The sequence below is a fragment of the Apiospora aurea genome, assembly GCF_038362705.1.
Source record: "Apiospora aurea strain CBS 24483 chromosome Unknown utg000003l_segment0_segment0, whole genome shotgun sequence".
In the NCBI taxonomy this organism is placed as follows: domain Eukaryota; kingdom Fungi; phylum Ascomycota; class Sordariomycetes; order Amphisphaeriales; family Apiosporaceae; genus Apiospora; species Apiospora aurea.
This window is the reverse complement of record NW_027117390.1, coordinates 1,372,755-1,392,109: the sequence shown is the minus strand read 5'-3', so window position 1 is coordinate 1,392,109 and position 19,355 is coordinate 1,372,755. Positions and strand designations below refer to the sequence as shown.

General features: G+C 47.4%; 6 protein-coding genes across 6 annotated transcripts; 1 reads left to right on the top strand and 5 right to left on the bottom strand.

Moving 5' to 3' along the window:
* Positions 1-313: 313 nt before the first annotated feature.
* Positions 314-1,790, bottom strand: PG986_004282 (uncharacterized protein; the record flags this gene model as incomplete). The annotated part of the gene is made up of 4 exons (XM_066840504.1): positions 314-491; positions 610-737; positions 875-1,507; positions 1,782-1,790. 4 exons carry the CDS (start codon positions 1,788-1,790, stop codon positions 314-316), a joined length of 948 nt encoding a protein of 315 aa, XP_066703131.1.
* A 488-nt stretch (positions 1,791-2,278) lies between these two features.
* Positions 2,279-3,109, bottom strand: PG986_004281 (uncharacterized protein; the record flags this gene model as incomplete). Its single annotated transcript, XM_066840503.1, has 1 exon — positions 2,279-3,109. The coding sequence occupies one exon, from the start codon at positions 3,107-3,109 to the stop codon at positions 2,279-2,281; it is 831 nt and encodes a 276-aa protein (XP_066703130.1).
* A 695-nt stretch (positions 3,110-3,804) lies between these two features.
* On the bottom strand, positions 3,805-5,457 carry PG986_004280 (ammonium transporter; the record flags this gene model as incomplete). The annotated part of the gene is made up of 4 exons (XM_066840502.1): positions 3,805-4,162; positions 4,221-4,898; positions 4,970-5,292; positions 5,371-5,457. 4 exons carry the CDS (start codon positions 5,455-5,457, stop codon positions 3,805-3,807), a joined length of 1,446 nt encoding a protein of 481 aa, XP_066703129.1.
* Positions 5,458-11,475: 6,018 nt separating this feature from the next.
* PG986_004279 (uncharacterized protein) lies at positions 11,476-13,219 on the bottom strand (the record flags this gene model as incomplete). Its single annotated transcript, XM_066840501.1, has 3 exons — positions 11,476-11,530; positions 11,583-12,654; positions 12,820-13,219. 3 exons carry the CDS (start codon positions 13,217-13,219, stop codon positions 11,476-11,478), a joined length of 1,527 nt encoding a protein of 508 aa, XP_066703128.1.
* A 347-nt stretch (positions 13,220-13,566) lies between these two features.
* PG986_004278 (uncharacterized protein) lies at positions 13,567-13,749 on the top strand (the record flags this gene model as incomplete). Its single annotated transcript, XM_066840500.1, has 1 exon — positions 13,567-13,749. The coding sequence occupies one exon, from the start codon at positions 13,567-13,569 to the stop codon at positions 13,747-13,749; it is 183 nt and encodes a 60-aa protein (XP_066703127.1).
* Positions 13,750-14,319: 570 nt separating this feature from the next.
* PG986_004277 (uncharacterized protein) lies at positions 14,320-15,299 on the bottom strand (the record flags this gene model as incomplete). Its single annotated transcript, XM_066840499.1, has 2 exons — positions 14,320-14,886; positions 14,949-15,299. The coding sequence occupies 2 exons, from the start codon at positions 15,297-15,299 to the stop codon at positions 14,320-14,322; spliced, it is 918 nt and encodes a 305-aa protein (XP_066703126.1).
* Between the last annotated feature and the right edge of the window lie 4,056 nt (positions 15,300-19,355).

Sequence of the window (19,355 nt, the reverse complement as noted above, 5' to 3'; positions counted from 1 at the left end):
TTGTGAGCAGGTGAAAGCACAAGTTGGCAGAGAACCCATTATTGCTGGTTGACTCATTGCAACGGAAGGAGCTATGCAGTCGTGCTGCCCCTTCCCAATTTCAGAATGCAAGCACGGAATGTTCCTTCCAGTCAGAGAAGGCAAGGCCCAAGATCCAGACTTGGTGTCAATTCATTGAACAGAGAGGCTTGAAAAGGCCTAGTCTGTTTTCAAAGGCGAGCCATGGTAATAATCACGCTCGATGGCCCCTAAAGAGGATGGCTACATGCAAGTTGCTATCAACATCTGTCCCGCCACCCCGGTGAGTAACCCTTCAACACGACCGCGGCGGCGACGATGGCGACGGCGGCACCAGATCGCACCAGATCGTCCACGACTTCTCCTTGCACCCGTATCCACGAAACGGATAAACCTCCTTCCCGCCCTCCTCTTCCACGCCGAAATCCGCCAGAGAGAACTTGCCGAAATCGTCAACGTAAGCAAAGAACGAACTTCGCATTTCCCGCCGCCGCCATCGGGTTCTTTCCCCTCTTCGGCACTTTCTGCCCGTTGTCGTCCTCGCCCTCCTCCTCATCATCCGTATCGAAAAGATAGCTCCGCAAAACAGACCGCGAGTTGGTCCCGAGCGACAGGCCCCGGAACCCGCGCGCGCGGGCCTCGAGCGCGATGAACCGGTTCAGCGCCGTCATGAGGCCGCGGCCCTCGTAGCCGCGCTTGGTGATGCAGCCGTTGCGCTTCTACAGTTTTGAGTGAAAGCCCGGCATCTACGCGTTAGCATTTCTTTACCACTCACAACTCTGATTCCCTTTGCCGGTTGCTCCCTCTTCCGTCCAGGAGAACAAATGAGCTGCACAGAAAACTAGGATTTACGTACCAAGATCTCACAGGGTCCCTTCGGCGGCCGCCTACCGGGATGTTCACGCGGGCGCTCGTCCAATTGCTCGTGGATGTACTCGAACACCGGCTCCCGCAGCGGGTAGAACGTGTTCACCACCTTCTGGATCGCCGCGGGATGCGGCGCGAACGCGTCATGGGACAGCCCGTAGCAGACAAGGGGGAAATCCACCCCGTCCACCAAGCGGTCCACCTCCGCGTCGTCATCGTCGTCATCGCCATCATGAGCGCCGTCGCCGTTCTGCTGCTGTTGCTGTTGCGCAGCGAGAAGGAGCCCGTCGTCGCCCCAATAGACATGCCCTCCCGCCTCGGCGGACCCGGCCCGCCGGAACGCGTACTCGGTGTCGAAGATGGCGTAGCTCAGGCCGCTGTTGACGAGGTAGCGGTGGAAGCAGTCGAGCTCCGTGAAGGCGCGCAGGGCCAGGTTGACCCGTGACGTGCCGGGCGGGGCGGCCCGGCTCATGGCGGCCCAGAGCGTGACCCGGAGCAGGAAGCCGTCGCTGTAGAGCGCCTTGACCCAGTCGGTGTACTCGTCCGTCAGGAGGCAGATCCGATAGCGGGCGGGCAGCTCGACGCCGTGCGTGCTGGGGACGGGGGCGGTATGGGTGGCATTCTTTTTTCTTTTTCTTTTGGCTAACAAAGGGGGAGGGAGGTTTGGAGAGTAACTTGCTCTTGATGTGGTTTCTGGCACTGCCAGATAGGCTTGAAATGAATTGAAAGGGGGCTCTGGGGGGAGAGGGGAAGGATAGTTAAAAACGAGAAGGAGACGAAATAGGAGGGTTTGAAGCTATTTTGTTCTGCTCTGTAACCAATTTGAGCTGGACCGCTTGGGTTACACCCGTCGCTATTATGCTTTTTCTGTGTTCTTGTTTGCCCTTTGTCCTTACGAGACTCATTATTGGGTGCGACGTCGTTCAACAGTTGTACAAGTCCCGACATAGTCGCACACAGCCGGATATTTCTGTTCCTGAGCGGTGCCGGCAGCCTCACAGTCGAAAAGAACACCTCGGGCTGGAAGGGAGCCTGTCCTAGACGCTCGTACCTGCTTGCTTCGTAGAACACGATATGGGGCTCATGTCAAACCTGTCACATATCAGACATCGGATAAATAGCCAGAATAAGTTATAGCTAATTAAACAGGTCAACGAATGTCCCGTTCTCATGGTCCCAGCCTCGACATCGTACTTGGGCCAAACTTGGTTGGGAGAGAAATACCTTTTCGCCCGTCCAGTGGATAAGTCAGCCAGTAAATATATTTATCAACGTGATTATTCTAATTTCAACTCGCTGCCCAAACACAAATACAAAACAATGGTATTGACCAATATGTCGACTTCTTGGGGGCTGACCGAACGTGTATTCAGTCCTTCAGTTGGCAGTCTACCTATCGCACCCCGCCGTGACGATTATTAGCACTATCATAGATATCCTGAAAGTACCGCATCCACTGCTCCTGCCTATGCACCTCGTCCCACCCCCGATCCGGATGCGCAGCGCAGTGCCAGCACTCGCACGGGACGGGCGCCCAGTCCCACTCCTCGACCGGCTTCGGCCGCGGACACGGACGAGGACGCGGACGCGGGCGCACCAGGGTCCAGCGGCCGCTCACCGACATCCAAAACGGCGGCGGCGGCGCCGGCCGCGGCGTGGGCGGTTCGGGCGCGTCCCGCCCCTTGAGGTCTCGGTAGGCTTCGCGCCAGACGTCGCGCGCGGTCGGGTCGCGGCGGATTCGGTCCCAGGACCAGCCCGTCCTCTTGCACTCGGGGATCAGGCGCTGGTGCTGGCTCCACGCCCAGGCCAGGGGCTCGGTCTCGTCGTCGTGGTAGCCGGCGCGTCTCCAGTGGTTCTCGCGGGCCTCGGAGTAGTCGATCGGGGTGATTATGATGGAGTCGTCGCCGTCATCTTCCTCTCCGTCTTGCTGTGAAGATTCCGATTCCACCTTGATGTAGTCTGCTGAAGACGGAGAAGCTGCAGTTGCCATCATGCCCTTGGCCTTATTCGAGCCGCTGCTGGTGTGGTTAGTGAAGTAGGAGGAAGGATCTGGCCCGGAAGTATCAGCATCATCATCCGCAATGGCATCGAGCCCCTGCGGCATTGCGCAAACTTGGAGATAATAGTCAGTTTGGGAGCCGCCACTGAGGCCGACGTCCCGCATCATATCAAAGTTCTCCTCCGGTGAGAAGCTGGCTCCCATTGACCAAGATTGTGCCTCCATCTTCGTAGAAGCAACACAGCCGGGACTACTTGTGGCTTGAAGTAACGAAGGAACAGAAGTAGAAAATCCTACGTAAACCTGGTTATCCCTACTGCTGCCCCTGAATTGCTTCTCAAACCATTTCACCGAGGCTTTTGCTCCCATAATGGCGACATTGCTGTGTTATATGACCCAACAAATCAATTGTTCGGTTTGCTAGAAAGAACTTCCACCATCGACAAAAGCCCATTGTTGCCATTGTGCGCCATGCTATGCAGGTCTTTGGATGTGCTTTTGCTGTTTGATTTATTGTTATTTGGCTAGATGACGACAAAGGGGCTGGTCCCCTTGTGAGTCAGCACGACAGGAATGTGAGGCCCTATGAAGCAATGAACAAAGGCGGCGGAACTCTTGAGAAGCGTTGGAAAAGCTAGTGAGAGTCACCATGCCTGGATTTCTCCGAACGGCTATCATGATAGGCTACATACGCAGGAACCACGCATGCCATTATGTATAGAGGGGTAGATTAATAGGTATGTACTATTTAACGCTCAAAGGGGTATATTCTCGATCCGTCTACATCACATCCACACAAGCCAAACAAAACTATAGCGATCATGTCGATTGCTGTTTTTTGACCACAATGCGCCCCACGTTACGGAATGTAACGGGCAACGTTTTCTCAATCACACACCACGGCACTTAAAGGATGCCTTTCAGACGGGCGAAACGCTGCCCTTCTCGTGGCCTCCCTTAGGAGTACCGAGAGCCGGGCTGTGACCGATGTTGATCTCGTGGGGGATGGTATCGGTCGTGTGGCGGCGGAGCTCGACATAGTCGTAGGCGAACTCGCCGAGCTGGCCGTCGTCGAGGCCGAGCTCCTCCTCGGCGGGGCTGACGCGTAGGCTGAGACCGGGGATCAGGTTCATGAGGAACAAGATGATGCAGGTGAGGACGAAGGAGTAGGAGAAGCCAGCGACGGAGTCGGCCAGCTGGTACCCCAGCTGGACGTAGTGTTGGTTGATCCATCCACCATCGATCTCAGTGGTGCCATCCAGGTGTGCAATGTAGTTCCTATAGATCGAACGGTCAGAAAGGCTAACAGATGGCTCGATTGCAGAGTGAAACTTACGCAGCAAACAGACCAGTCAGGAGGTTACCGACGATACCGCCCATACCGTGCTCAGCGAAGATATCGAGGGCATCGTCGACGCCGATGAGGAACTTGATCTTGGTGGCGAAGTTGCAGGCGGCGCCACCGACGACGCCAAAGATCACAGCGGCCCAAGGGGTGACGAAACCGGAGCCCGGAGTGATCGCGACGAGACCGGCAATAGCACCAGAGCAGAATCCAACAACGGAGAATTTCTTCTCCAGACGGTAGTCGAGGAGACACCAGGTAATGGCGGCGCAGGAAGCGGCAATATGGGTGACAAGGCATGCCATCACAGCGCGCATGTTGCCGGCGAGGGCAGAGCCACCGTTGAAGCCGAACCAGCCGACCCAGAGGAAGACGGTACCGAGAATGACGTGGGTGACGTTGTGGGGTCGGTAAGGCAGGCCGTTGGCGTTGGAGTAGCCTGTTCGCTTGCCGAGCATGAGAGAGTAGGCCAGAGCCGCAGCACCAGAGGAAATATGAACCGGGGTACCACCAGCAAAGTCAAGACCGCCCATGACGAAGGACCAACCGTTGGGGTTCCACGTCCAGTATGCGATGGGGTCGTATACGATCGTGGCCCAGACGAAGATGAAGACAATGATGGGCAGCAGACGAGCACGGTCAACAGCAGCACCAATGGCAAGTGCAGGACTGATTGGACATAGCGTTAGCGTCTAGGAAATGTGTATCTTGTCACAGGCGTCTCTATCCATTGAACTTACGTAATAGCCGCGAACATGCCCTGGTATAGGCAGAAGAGGACATCGGGCATCTTGGTGCTACCAACAGAAGGAGCCGCAAGAACCTCCTTCAGGCCGAAGTTGGAGAGATCACCAATGAAGGGGTTGGTGCTGGTGTGGGAGAACGCCAAGCTGTATCCCCAGAAGAACCATTGGAAGCTGACGACGGCAATTGACAACATGGACAGGAAGATGAGGGAGAGGGCCGACTTGCGGCGGGCGAGACCCGAGTAGAAGAAGCCGACACCGGGAATCATGAGCAGCACGAGTGCTGCCGAGGTCAATATCCAAGCGATGTCGCCGCTCTGCAGTCACGATCAGCATCAAGCTCGACATTGTGGTAAACCATATCCACCCGAGGCAATGAAGCAGGGCATGCTTACTCCGTAGTAAATATTCAAATCTTGGGTGAGCGAGTCACCGCCCGTGGCGATGGTGCCGTCATACTCGACGGTACCGTTGGACGACATGCTGGCGAATTCGCAGGGAGCGCTGGCTGAAGTTGTGTTTCGTCCCTATCTGGCAGGAGAAAGGTCGAGGTTGTGTGTTGCGATGTCCAAAAAGTTGAGATCTCGTCACACGCGTCACAACTTAATGTGAGGGGAACCAAAAAGAAACGACCCTCGGGGATTTTAAGAAAACAAAACTGGCCGTGGGTTCATACGCGGGAGAGAGGAGGGAAAAGAAAAGCAGACCCGTCAGACCAAGTTTGCCCGAGGGAGTGGCACAGGCTAAATAATCTTATCGAGAGACATTGACGATGCAGGGTACAGGTACTTCCAGATGCGGACGGGCTGGGCTGGATGAGTGTGTGCGAGGGGGGTCTGGTGTGTTACATTCAGAATCGCCCGGATCGATGGGAGGCTGCAGAAGAAGAGGCACGCTACCCACGCAAGCACCAAGGGCAACCCCAGCTGGGTCATCAAACGGGGAGGGATGGCGGAAATGGGCTGGTCAATGGGAAGGGATCAAGCCGATTGCCGCAGCGATTGATTACACAGCTCAGCAGCTTGGCTTCCCAAGACGTAAGTCGTCCTATGTAAGGCCAATGGGCATGAGTGAGGATGACTGATACTGATAGGCAGAGTTCTGGGCCGAGGAGGACGAGAGGCGTCGAGAGCCCCATAATCGCTAATCATGAACGCTGGCGCCCGGTGTCCGCGCCCATCAGCCATGTGGAGACAGACCACCCTACTTTGGTGAGAACAAAGATAAGACCAAGCCGACCTGGTGAGCCATGCCGAGAGGAGGCAATAAACAGGTCGGGTGTTGCTTGGATGCTAGGTCAGCCAGCTTGGCAGACCCAGATGCGGACGAGCAAATCGGCTGGAGGGGAAAACAACAAAAAAGGACGACAACACGACAACAACCAAAATGGTTCGACTTGGGAGACGAGCCAAGGCCGACCATCTGCTTTGACGAAACGGACAAGTCATCCCAGAAGGCCAGACAAACAGGCGGGATTGGCAGGAGCTGCATGGAATTCCAGGGTCCAGACAGTCCAGACTCCGACTGAGCAACTCACATTGGGTGCAGCAATGCTGCTGCTGCCCGCTGCGAGCCTATTTGGTTGCAGGCCTAGGCGGGTCATTAAACGATTTGCAGGGGTCGTATGCGCTAGGCCAGGGTGCAGTCGTACCCACTAGGCATCCTACAGGGCATGGCCCGTCCATCATCTATCGAAGCCAATCAGCTCCGCAAACAGACATTCGGGCCAGAATTTGGGACCTCGTCGTCGGGCATGGCAGCAACTTTTGTCGCTTCCCCTCCGAATCGGAAGACGTGTGCCGCAATCACTCGCTAGGGAAAAGGCAAGGGATGGTTTGTTCTACAATAAAATCGAATGCTATCAAGTCGCAGGCACACATTCAATGGTGAAGAAGTGATCCAAGCATTCAGTCAGCCTTGCATCTTCAGCTCGAGTGTTCGGAACGGAAGAAGCAAACATATACCTTTGTTGGTTCCTGCCAATTCCAATCAAGGAATGTCGTTGCAGATGTGCTGTTTCATCGCCTGAAGATGTCTTTGTTGACAACGGTGCTGCACTCAGGCACCACCTCCAACCAGCTGCATCGAACCAAATCCAGCCCAGTCCTTTGGGGCCGGAGTACTGCTTGGGTTGTCGCATCACATTCGGCTGTCTCTGTACTGGATTGGCCCTTCTCGCCCACTCGTGGCACCCTCGACGCACCCTCTGCGCACCCGCCCAGATGTCAGCACTCAAACGTGGCTTGCGGCGGCATGGGGCCAATTCCATCCATCTCACCTCATCCTCACCCGAATGGTCATCTTCATCCTCCCATCCTAATTCCACCCCGCATTGCTCAAATATCATTTGGTGATGCGACTTTCGCACCTCTCTTTTCAACAGTGCTTGAGTAGGTCTAGTCCCACTTGTCGTCAACCTGTTAGTTGCACATCGTTACCCCGTTTCCCCAATTAGAAACGTTCCGATCGACGACTGGAAAGAGCGCATGCAGGACCCGACGCCTCAGGCTACAGGAACGCGGCAACGCCAGTGCTGAAATGCCAAGATCTTGGGTGTCCCCACCACGCCGCCATGCCCAGAGATAAGAAAACCGATGGGGCCAATGGGAGTGGGGGGGCATGTGAAATGGTTCCAGAACCCTGGGATCTCGCTCCCTGTCACTTGCCTGCCGTTGCGATAAGGAAACGAGAGCCGGAATGGAGGAGGGAGCATTCCGTTCGTCTCTTGTCGGGCTTGCTTACTCAAACATCACCCCAGAACGCTGTTGCTTCCTCTAGCCGCGCTCACCATTGAACTCTCTTGACACGCACGTAGTCAGCAACGTCGGATCCCAGCACGGCGCTGCACGGTGCTGAGAGAGAGATTGTGTTTTCTCTATTATCACGAGGGGGGCGGGAGAGGCTCGGGTCTCTGACACCTGCCACTCAGACTCAGCCGAGAGGACTGCCGAAAGCAAGCTGGTTTGTCAGCACCATCGACGAGCAGCGAGCCCGAGCTGGACTCGATATTATCAGCAATTCCAGCCCTATCTGACTCCTGCTGCTCCTGCTCTTATCATCGTTCTCACTACCGTCGGACAGAGGGTTCCCAGATAGGACTATTGACCTATCTGACTAGCGAAAAAGGCTGACGTGACTAGTGGCGCTTCTTGGCTGCGAATTGTCCAGCCGTTTCGTCAAAGGGCCATGGCGGGGGATCGGGTGCGCGCCTAAAGGTCGGTCTGCATACTCGCACATACCAACACTTTGCTTCTGTCTTCCCGTGATGGGATTCAACTCTATGGCGCTGCTAGTGCATGCATAGCTGGTAACACCTAGCTCCCGCTCCCGGGCGATTCTGCCACGCGGTACACAATGGCTGCCCAAATGCGGCGGTCCTGCGCCTGCTCGGCCTCTGATAACGAACGGCTGCGGGTTCTCGGTAATTCTGAAAATGCTGCCGTAAATTAGACATGCGGCTGGGTTTTCCCAGCTCTTGTTACCATATTCATTTACGTCTTCTTATCTTTGCTGGGGTTGCCCTTTTCTTGATATGGCCGCTTGGCTGTTCTTGGGAATCAGCAGTGAAATGGTCCCGTTGGTGGTCGACAGGCCTCCCCCGCCACGCAGCATGGATTTGTTCGACCGCAAATCTTGTTGGCGCTGGAAATGGCCCAATTAGAGCTCACCCCCCCCCGCGGCGACTCCATGTTTATCCTTGGCGAATGCTTGTCACTCAAGGAACAGTTTTCTTCTTCTTCCCTAAATGGTTGCTTTTGCCAATCTTGGAGTCGACGTTAAACGAAATTCATCACCAGGAAAAGAAAAGGGCAATGCTCAGTGGCTCTCCGTGCCAACATCTTTCGCGGCTGTGCTGGCTTGGTCCCGGTCGCTGCAATGGCCTGTTCGCGTGTCGAAATGACTTGGCTTGGGGCCTGCCTTCAATGCCACTTTGCCCGCAGCTTCCCCCTTATGGCGACCTCATCGTCACCGCAGCTGAAACATTCTTCTACCACACCAACCAACCACCCCACCCGTCTCGAGAGAGAGGAGGGGGGTAAATGAGGCGCTCTCTGGCCGGATACCACGTTCCTGTCAAGATGGAAATTCATGCATTGGGGTTCTGTACAATGTAACGCCGGCGGTGCTGCCGAAAAGTCATATGCAGCCACAGCGTTTCAATTCGCTCGAGGAATGGTTCCAGGTTGTTGCAGGTGGATCAACCACCACAGCCTCCTATGAGGTAAAGCCCAAGCCTCGTCCTGGAAATGTTTAGGATTATTGGACAAAAGAAGCTTAGTACGGAGCAATTAATAAGATGGATTTAAAATATATATTAAATTTATAATATTTAATAAGATTTTTAATTATAGCTATTTAAATAATAGTTGAAAAATTTAATTTTTCTTTCTTTTTTTTTCCTTTTTAAAAAATATTTATATTTATTATATTTATATATTAAGTTTTTTTTATATATTTTCATTTTATATAAAAAGCTTTTTTAAAAACTTTTTAATTTATAAATTAATAACGTGGTTTACTATTAAATAAATTATATTATTAAGTGGATTACTCTTTTTATATATTAATACTTTTATATAAATTAATTTAATTATAACGCTTAAAATTAATTAAAACTACTCGTTATTCGATTCCTCGTTTAATTCTATATCTTTTTTATATATTCGCGTATTATAACCTATTTCGCCGTAAATCCTATAGCGCCTACCGCCCGTCGCGTACCTTTTTAACGAACCTTTATTTTTACCTTTATCGAGCGTTAAACGCTTCCCTTTTACCTTCTCGTCCTATAATTACTAAAATTCCTTAATAGTAAATACTCCTTTAAATTAAACTCGCGATTTTTTAACTTTTTAACGCTTAAAAAATATTAAATTAACCTTTTAAAGTATATAATTCTTTTCCTTTAAAAGGATTATCTTATATATTATAGCGTATATACCTTTCGTTATCTAGTTTGTTATATTTAAAATTAAAGTCGGGGAGCTTCCTTAATAGGTAAAGACTCGAGTTTTAATAAAGGAAGAGTGTCGGGTCGTCTATTAAGGGTTAAATAGCGTTTAAAGGTTATAAGTACTAGCCGTCCCCGGACGTAACGGGTTAAATATAGGTATCCGGAGACGTATATTTAATTTATTAATTACCTCGTCTAAATTATAAGGGATTAAATTAAAGGTATTAAATTTAGATTTAATATTATTTTTTATAAAAATAACGAAATATACAGCTTTAAATATATAAAAGAACTCGAGCTTTATAATATAATTTATAAAAGCTTTTATAAATAGCTCGATTTCCTTTAAATAAATATACTTTAAAGCCGAATAAAATACTATATCGAGTGGCTAAAGTAAATAAAATAAATAGGGAGGTATACCGAATATAATAATATTATTATTTTAATAATATACCTTAAATTTAACTGAAATATAGCTCTTATAGCTATTAATAATTAAGAGGCGGTAAGGACCTTTCGTTCGCAATTTAATATACTTATTAAAGTATTTAATTTAATCTAAGCCTATCTCGTTATTAATCTAGTTATTTAGAGTAGGTTTAATTACCTAGTCGCCCGGTAAATTACCTTCGTAAGTTTAATTCGCGAGGTAATATTAACCTTAAATGATTAAAAACGACGGAATATACTAGCCCTATAAATTAATATATTTAATTACTATCGCTTATTCCCGATTACTTAATTAAACTAACTTCGCCTTTTTACATTAATCGATGCGTGTTATAATAAGTATTAAGCCGATTATACCTATTATAAAGCCGGTCTCGTTAAAATTCTAAATATCTTCGTTAACGATCCCGTATTATACCTTTATATTCGCGATTAATATAAACTAACCGGAAATAACTTTAAAATCCTTATAAAAAGCCCTTTAATAATTATATTGATAATTTATTTTAATCTTTAAGTTTAAGTTACAGTCGATAAAGCGCTTAATTTAATATTTATTAATGCATTCGCCGTTATATAACGCGATAAGGAGATTAATTATATTTTCTATATTAATTATATTAAAAGGTATTCCTTAGGTATTTAAGTTAATTATATATTTAATAAGTACCTCCTTTTCTAATATAATTAACTTATATTATAAATATTAAACGTCGCGTTATAGAGTTTAATTATAGAATCGATTATTTATAAAGGTTTATAAAACTTAAAAGGCTTTCGTAGTAACCCGTTAGCTGATAAGATTTTTAAGGTCTTACGTCGCTTAAATCGTTAAAACGATTCGATATTTTAATAATTTATTAGGTATTATTATTATATAAATAAAACGCGTTAAAATTTAATTAATATAATAAATTAAAAAAGTGATCCACTTAATAATATAATCCACTTAATAATAAACCACGTTATATATTATTTTTAATTAAATAATTTTCATTATTAATATCTCGCAGCCCGCGATTCTAGTACAGCTATTCGGTATAGTGCCATTCACCTTCTATGACCATATCTCGAGGCAGCTCAAACGGGACCTTTAGCGGGCGAGGCGGAAAGAAGTCGGGTCGTAATACCACATCCGCCGGCGTGAACTGCCATGGAAACCGCCGGCGTTTACGCTCGTCCTCTCGCGCAAACACCAACCCCGACACGTTCCGGAGTTCCAGCGTGTGGACCAGCCTCTCGCCCACGCGCTCGCGCCCCACCACGTCCACAATGTGCAGAGCCACCTCGAAGCAGGAAGTGACGGCAATGCAAGCGCGCATTACCTCGATGAAGCCATCCAGGCGCTCCCGCATGGCCTCCTCGCGATCTTCGGGCGTCGTGAGGCGCGCTGGGTCGCATGCCAGATGCGCGTTGGCGGGGTAAATCGCCTTGAAGAACTCGAGCCGGGCCGGGCTCCTCCAGCTGCCGTATCTGATGGCCTCGTGCAGCGCGGCCCGTACGTCGCGATGGTCGGTCGAGCCTTCGGCCGTCTGCCGGCGCAGGAGCCAGGACACGTTCGAGGCCTCGAATTCGACGGCGCCCGCAAGCAGCCCTTTGTCCTCTTCGCGGTCGGGATCCTGGGGCCCCAGTTCCGCGCCCGCCGCCAAGAGGGCCTCGAATACCTCGTCGTGCGGCCCGCGGAAGTAATAGTCCACTCTCTCCCTATTCCGGATCCCCGGGCCCCTCTGCCAATGGATATCATTGCCGCCCTTGGTAGCCGCGTGCAGGGCCTCGGTGAGGGCCGCGCGGTATTCGTCGGGGGAGAGTTTGGTTCTGAGGTGCTCGATCAAGAAGCGGACCAGCCGCAGGTGGTTCTTTCGGGCTGCGTCGCTCAGGTCAGGCCCCGTCAGGCCCTCTGGCTTAGTGGGAAACCCAAGATTATGCTCTGCCAGCCAGAGGCTTACGTCTTCCCTGAAATCTGCGTATGGCCCTGATACAGTAAACTGGCTCCAGGCATCCGCACGTCGAACCTGGTCGTTCACGTCAAAAGGCGCATCCCATCTACTTTTCTCATTCACGACCTTACCAGTTTGACGAGAGACGACCCAGTGGCCTTTGACCAAATTGATATCCACTCCCTTTTTATGCAGCAGATCCAAGACGTCGACACGGTTGAGCTCACAGGCAAGGTAGACTGGCGGATCCTCGGGGCATGCGTCTTCGTCCGGCTCGTAAAGTGTACCGGTAACGGCTCGTTCCAGGCGGCCGTGTTTCGTGCCGTGGATGGCCGCTGGATATCATCTCAGGTACGCATCGAAAATGTCTTCGACGACCTTCATATCCTGACACTGTGTTATCGCCCTGTATATCAAGGAGCAATTGTACGTTTCGGGCTAGTACTTATTCTGCCACTCTTTACAATGCGGAGTCCTTAGATTGGCGTATGGATCGGTACCGTAAAGGTTCACATCGGTACCGTCAGCGAAGCCGGCAATACCTTTGCCCCATTGACCGACACACTTGTCCACGAACTCGAAGAACTCAAGAACACGGGCGTACTGGTTCCCTTTGGGGTCGAACTTGGCAAGATTGGCAGCCCTTGCCTCGGGCCATGGGGTCTGCTTCCAGAACCCGAAATTCAGCCTCGGGTATTGCTCGCCGAGAATTTCCAGCCGGAGTCTCGCTTCGTCGAACCTACGCTCTTCCGTGGTAACCTGCTTGTAAATTACGCGACTGCCAGCCAAGACATTGAGCGCCGTGCATGTGGCGGCGAGGGCGAACCGGTCGCGGAGCGTGGTGAGACACTCCTGTATCAGTAGCACGAGCTCGGGAGGTAAGTTGAGAAGTAGGGACATGATGACAAAGAAGAATAGGGTATCCCAGATAGGAGATAGGAGACGAGGGTAAATGTTGTTGTGTGGCGATTGGTTCAGGAGAGAATCATGCCTCCTCGGGCGGCGAGGTTTTGTCTATAAACGCTTTTGCGAGTCGGTATCATAATGCAACAATCCCATTGTTCCAACCGACGATAAAGGGTCTAGGGCATTCCCGTTTCTTTGTTTACTGGGCTGGGTATAGAAAGGCTGAACAAGCAGATGCTGATGGCATGTCAATGGCATGTCAATGGCATGTCAATGGCATGTCGTTTCCTTCTTGTGGCAGTATTTTTGTCTTCAGTGATATGAGGTTATCATTGGCAATAATGAGTTCGACGGCCGCCCTGGCCCGTAATGCCGGCCTCGACGTCTACCTCCGCCACCTCGCCAACCCGCCCGAGTCCTTCATGATACACGTGGAATTCCTAGCGGGCTACATCGATTTCCATCCGTGGTACGCGCCGCTTTGGCACCGTACCCGAGCCGTCGACTTCAGGATCGTGATTTAAGAGGTCCTGCAGGACCTCAAGGGCGGCGAGGGGAGGGTCCGTAAATTGGAGATTCAACCAGTCGCCTCTTTCTTCAACAAGACCTAGACAACTTGCTGACTATGCTGTGTTCGTACCGCCAACAAGGGGATTGTTTCCGTATAGCGCGGCAGCTCCCACGTATAGAGCAACCCCAGGCAGGACCGAGTTTGCCCGTGTCTTCTATGTGGCGCTCGACTCCCAGGCCCCCCGTTGTAAACGGCAAGGAACTGGGTGCGCCCTCGCCTGCCGTTTCTCTGCATATCCTCTATCAAGCAGTCACCGTAAACGATATATTATGTTTTCTATCGTATGATACGCTACATACACTGCAAATCGTGGCAGCGTGTTCTTAGCATCCCCAAGTTTCTAAGTAGATTACCTATTACTAGCTGTACCATATCCAAATGTTTGGCGCTTGGCATTTTACGGTTTCAGAAATCTTATGAATCACCCCTACAGAAGTAAGGTCCGGAAGGCTGTATCGAAGATCAGTCACCGAATGAGAAGGATGCTTCATCCGCTAGTTTTCATTTGGACAGGCCCATTCTCTCATGGCCACCCTTGGTTACCAAAAACTGCAAGAAGGGCCACGAACTGTGTTTGCACCATCACGCGGTTGAAAGCCGTCACCCCTTCCATCATGTTGTTCTTACCCAGGAGCATCATCATGTTCCGATACGCGACGCGCTTCGGGTCGTTGTCGTTGACGACCCAGCCGGCGATGGTCTCCCGCCCCAAGGGCCTTTGGCCGTACGGGTTCATCTCGAAAGCGACCTCGTGCAGCCGGAAGTCCTGGTCGCCCCGGTACCACGCCACCGGCAGGTTCGGCCGGACCAGGTCCAAGAACGTCTGGCTGTACTGCCAGGCCAGCGCCATAAGGGCGTTCGTGTCGTCGGGGTCCAGCCGGACGCCAAGGTAATGCGGGGCCGGCGGCTCGGGGTCCTGCGTGCACGGCTTGAAGACGGCGCCCCGGACCTTGGCGATGTTCGGGTCGGCCAGGAGGGACGTCTCGACCAGGGCGCGGCTCTGGGCCATCTGGGCCTCGAACTGGGCCGCAAGCTGCGGGTCCCGGACGTCGGCGCCGCTGGGCCAGATGAGGCGGGCGATGTCCCGGATCTTGGGGTACATCCAGCAGGCGTCGACGTTGGCCTGGCGCCAGGGGCCATGCGTGCCGGCACCGTAGGGGGAAGCGGGATACCCGGCGGCGCCGGCAAGAAACAGCCCGGGCAGCGCGGGAACATGAGGCACATCTGGGCGAACTTGCGCCGGATCTGCCACAGGGCGCACTTTGCGCAGAACCGCTTGACGTCCGGGTCCCGCTCGACGCCCGTCAGGCCGACCTTGGTCTGGAACTCCTGGGAGGGGTTGAACTGCGCCGGGTCGAGTGGCCACGCCACGGGGTCGAAGCTGGCGTCGTACAGCCGGTTAGTGCACCCACCGCAACTGTTGTCTTTGAAGCAAAGAACACATCTTTCAACGGTAGGATCACCTTCTTTCAGGAGTTGTTCATAGCAATCCCGGCCGAACATGTGTCCGCAATGGAGGAACACGGTACGCTCGAGATCGTGCTTTTTGTAAAACTCCACCCTTGACTTTGCCATCTGCTCCGGCGTCAGAGAGCACTCCTGCCGGATAGCGTCACCTACACTGGTTGATATGTCTAGCGTTCTCCAGCATATTGTGCACCGGGACTCCAGGGTCGGCTGTCCTGGTTGACCCGCGGTTTGAATATGGTCGACAATAGTTCTTATGTAATCCGCTTGGATTACCTGAGCCATGATGGAGTGAAGCTATGTATGCGATATGTTCTTGCCGTTGTTTCGTAAAACCGCAGCTAAGAATGTGCGAATAGTTGCGTGTCTGATGGGAGGTCTGGCTCTCGTTTCGGGACCGGAACCTATATAAGGCCATGGGAAAAACGGCCACTAAGCCAGCATACTCCGTCAGGGTCAGAATTGGACCGCGGTTACTATAACAGGGCCTTTGTCTCTGGACCAACCTTGCGATGCTCTTGCCTGATGTTTTCTTTTGTCGACAGAGCACTCCGATCCGTTTCTCCTAGCAACAATATCATTGTTACCACGACAAAGGATTCCCTAATCAGCCACAATGTCAGCTTCGTGCCGGAACCTAGAATACCGTTGCAATTCCCCAAGTGGAAGACGCTATTTGACATATCGTTAATTGGAACAACTATGTGTTAAGTCGAATGGGCCAAGACTGAGACCGAGGATAAGAACACAAGACGTAACATACTGGGCGAAAGATGGAATGTCAAGATCCCTATCACTGTATATAGGTATCCCTCAACTTTGGACGAGAAATCGGTGTATTCAGTTCGTATATTCGACGAAGAAGACAAGGCAGTGCTAAGCGAGTGAACGTCAAGAGGTTGCACAAACCAACTGCACACTGCTGATGTACTAGTTCACTCTTGACATGCATATTCTCGAGGGCCATGGGGGAACGAAAACTAGTAAAGATATGATGCAATAGAGACTGTACGTAAATATAAATGTTCAGCACCGCGGTCTACCAACCAGGTAGTTCACATCTCGTAGGATTATCAATTTCATTTACACTGAACCTGGTTGAAGTATATAGGTGTAGTTGCATTTTCAGCTTCCATATATCTTATAAGATGTAACCCCCTCACTGACCCCCTTAAAATAGATATAAAAATTAATAATAATATTAACGTAGTTTACTGTTAAGTAGTCTATATTATTAAATAATCCACCTTTATTACTTTTTAATACTTTTATAAAAGTTATTTTAATTACGATACTTTAAATTAATTAAAACTACTCGCTATTTAAATCGTTACTTAATTCTATATTCTTTTTATATATTCGCGTATTATAATTTATTTAACTATAAATACTATAGCACCTACCGCCTATCGCGCGTCGCTTTAATAAATTATTATTTTCGCTTTCGTTAATCGCTAAACGCTTCCTTTTTACTTTCTCGTCCTATAGCCTTTAAGATTCTTTAATCGTAAAGGTTCCTTTAAGTTAAATTCGCGATTTTTTAGCTCTTTAGCGCTTCGAAAGGATTAAATTAACTTCTTTTAAAGTACGTATCCGATTATATATAAAGGTTATTTTATAAGCTATTTTAATTATACCCTTCGTTATTTAATCTATTATATTTAAAATTAACGTTAAAGAGCTTCCTTAATAGGTAGACACTTTCCTTTTAATATATATAGAATACTTAATTATTTATTAAGTGTTACGGGTAATAATTAAATATTAAGATAGGTAGGGTGACGTTAATTTTATTATTATAGTCTCTTAAGTATTAATAATTATATAACGAGGACGTAATTTAAAGAGCTACGAAATAAAGGATTAAAAGTAAAGGTTTTCGGAAAGGGGCGTTTTTCGAGTATCCGTGCGTAGCGTTAAATATAATAGTTAACTCGTTAAGGGTCGAGGGTTTATCTTAATATTTAAAGTTATAATAATACCCCCCTCCTTTAAAGTAAAGCACCGTCGACGCGAAATAATAAGGTAAGGTTTAAGCGGTTTAATCGATTTAAGTAATATAATATTTAATTAACTTAAATAAATAATCTCTAATATAATTCCTAACTAAGCGGTAAATTCTTTAATTTAATTTAAGTAAGTTTAAGTTTATTCGGGTAATAGTAATAATAATTCGTTATAATCTTAATATAATTTTTTAAATATATAATAGGTTCTTTAATCGGTTTATTATATCTCGTTTATTTAACGGTATATTTTAAGCGGGGGCGATTATCGCGGCCTCGGCGGTTTTAATAAAAGTTTAAAATCTCTTTAATATTCTATTCTTTAATACCCTTTACCTTTATAGGTAAGGGAGGGTTTTATCGTTATTTAAATAAAGGGTTCTCGATAACGGGCTTTAATAAGTTAACGTAGAATACGGGGTAAATCTTTATTAAAATAAATAATTTTAAGCGATACGTATATAGGTTAATAACCTTCTTAATCGTAAATAACCTTAGGTTCTTTTAATATAATTTCTTTTATAGGCGAAGCGTTTATATATTACGGGTATTAAACTATATTCTTTAATTAATTAGGAATTAACGGGCGAGTTTACGCTTATAGTTTACGTATTCTTTTTATCGGCTTTAAGCTAAGCGGATTTTAATTTAAAGATGCTTATATATCTCCTTTATTTAACGAGCGAGGTCTTTAACGTCCTTCGCGGCGATCTTATTATTTAATATAGTAGGTTTAAAGTTAAAGCGCGGGTAAAACTTATAGTTCGCGAAAAAGGATATTATATTTATACTCTCGTTAATTATATTATTAATCGCGAACTTAATTAACGGTAATTATTTCATTTAATCGTTTTATAGATATAATACCTAGCCTCGTAAATATTATTTTAAAAACGTATTAGCGATTTCTATTTATTTATTAATCTTAAGGTAATAAATAATAAATAGGTGGGGTTTTATTCTTAAGCGATAGATTAAATATTTTTAAAAATTAAAGATAAATTAAGGGCCTCGGTTCGATATAATTATCTTTAAGAGGCCGTGGAGCTTTTATATATATTTCGTATATAAGCGAGCGATTTCCTTAAAGTTATAAATACTTTTATAATATATAAAATACTTTATTTTAATTAAGCGGTCGATTATAATTAAAATAGTATTATAACTTTTACTCTTTAATAAGTAAGTAATAAAGTTTATTAATAAATTTTATTAAACTCTTTAAAGGATAGGGAGGGGTTTTAATATCCTTTAATAGGGCTTATAGGAATTAATAATTCTTTTATAGGTATAATAATTTTTAATTTAAGTTTCGATATATATTAATATATTAAGTTAATAATAATCTTAGGATAGCGCTTTATAGGTATATAAACGCTTTATATATTTAATTATAGGGGAAGTATAATATATCTTTAAAAGTTCTATATATAATTTCGATAGGTTAAGGATATATAATCTTCCTCGGTAAAATAAATATTAATCTTTTATTTTATATTTAATTAAAAAGATTCACGGATAGCGAGTTTTCTTAATCTTTAAGGCGTTAATAATAGATAGAAGCTTTTTATCCTTTAAGTAGTTTTCGTTAAAGAGAGGCTATAGTTAAGCCGGGATAATTAAGATAGGTGTTTCCTTTTCTAAAGGCGGTTTAAGAGCGGCGGGATCGGTTAGGTTAACGTCGTTAATAAGCTCGATATTAATAATAAATTTATTAACGGGTAAGGTTATTTAGGATTTAATTTAAAATCGAGTAATTAAGGATAAGTTTAAGGAAATTAAGGGATCGGCGAAGCGAACGTATTTATATAAGCGGGTTAATAGTTATTTAAGGTTAAAAGTATTCTATTCGAGGTTAAAAGGGTATTTAAAATTAATACGTTTTAATATTATTTAACTTTAATATTTTAAGCGTTTATCCCCCTCCTTTAATAAATTTTCTAACCTCTTAATTAAAGTATCGAGCTTAATTCCTTACTTTCTTAAACGATATATAATTTTAAAATTAAAATATAATAAGAATTTGAATTATCGAGCTTATCTTCGGTTTAATAATTTCATTATCGTAAAATATTCCAGGTTTTTA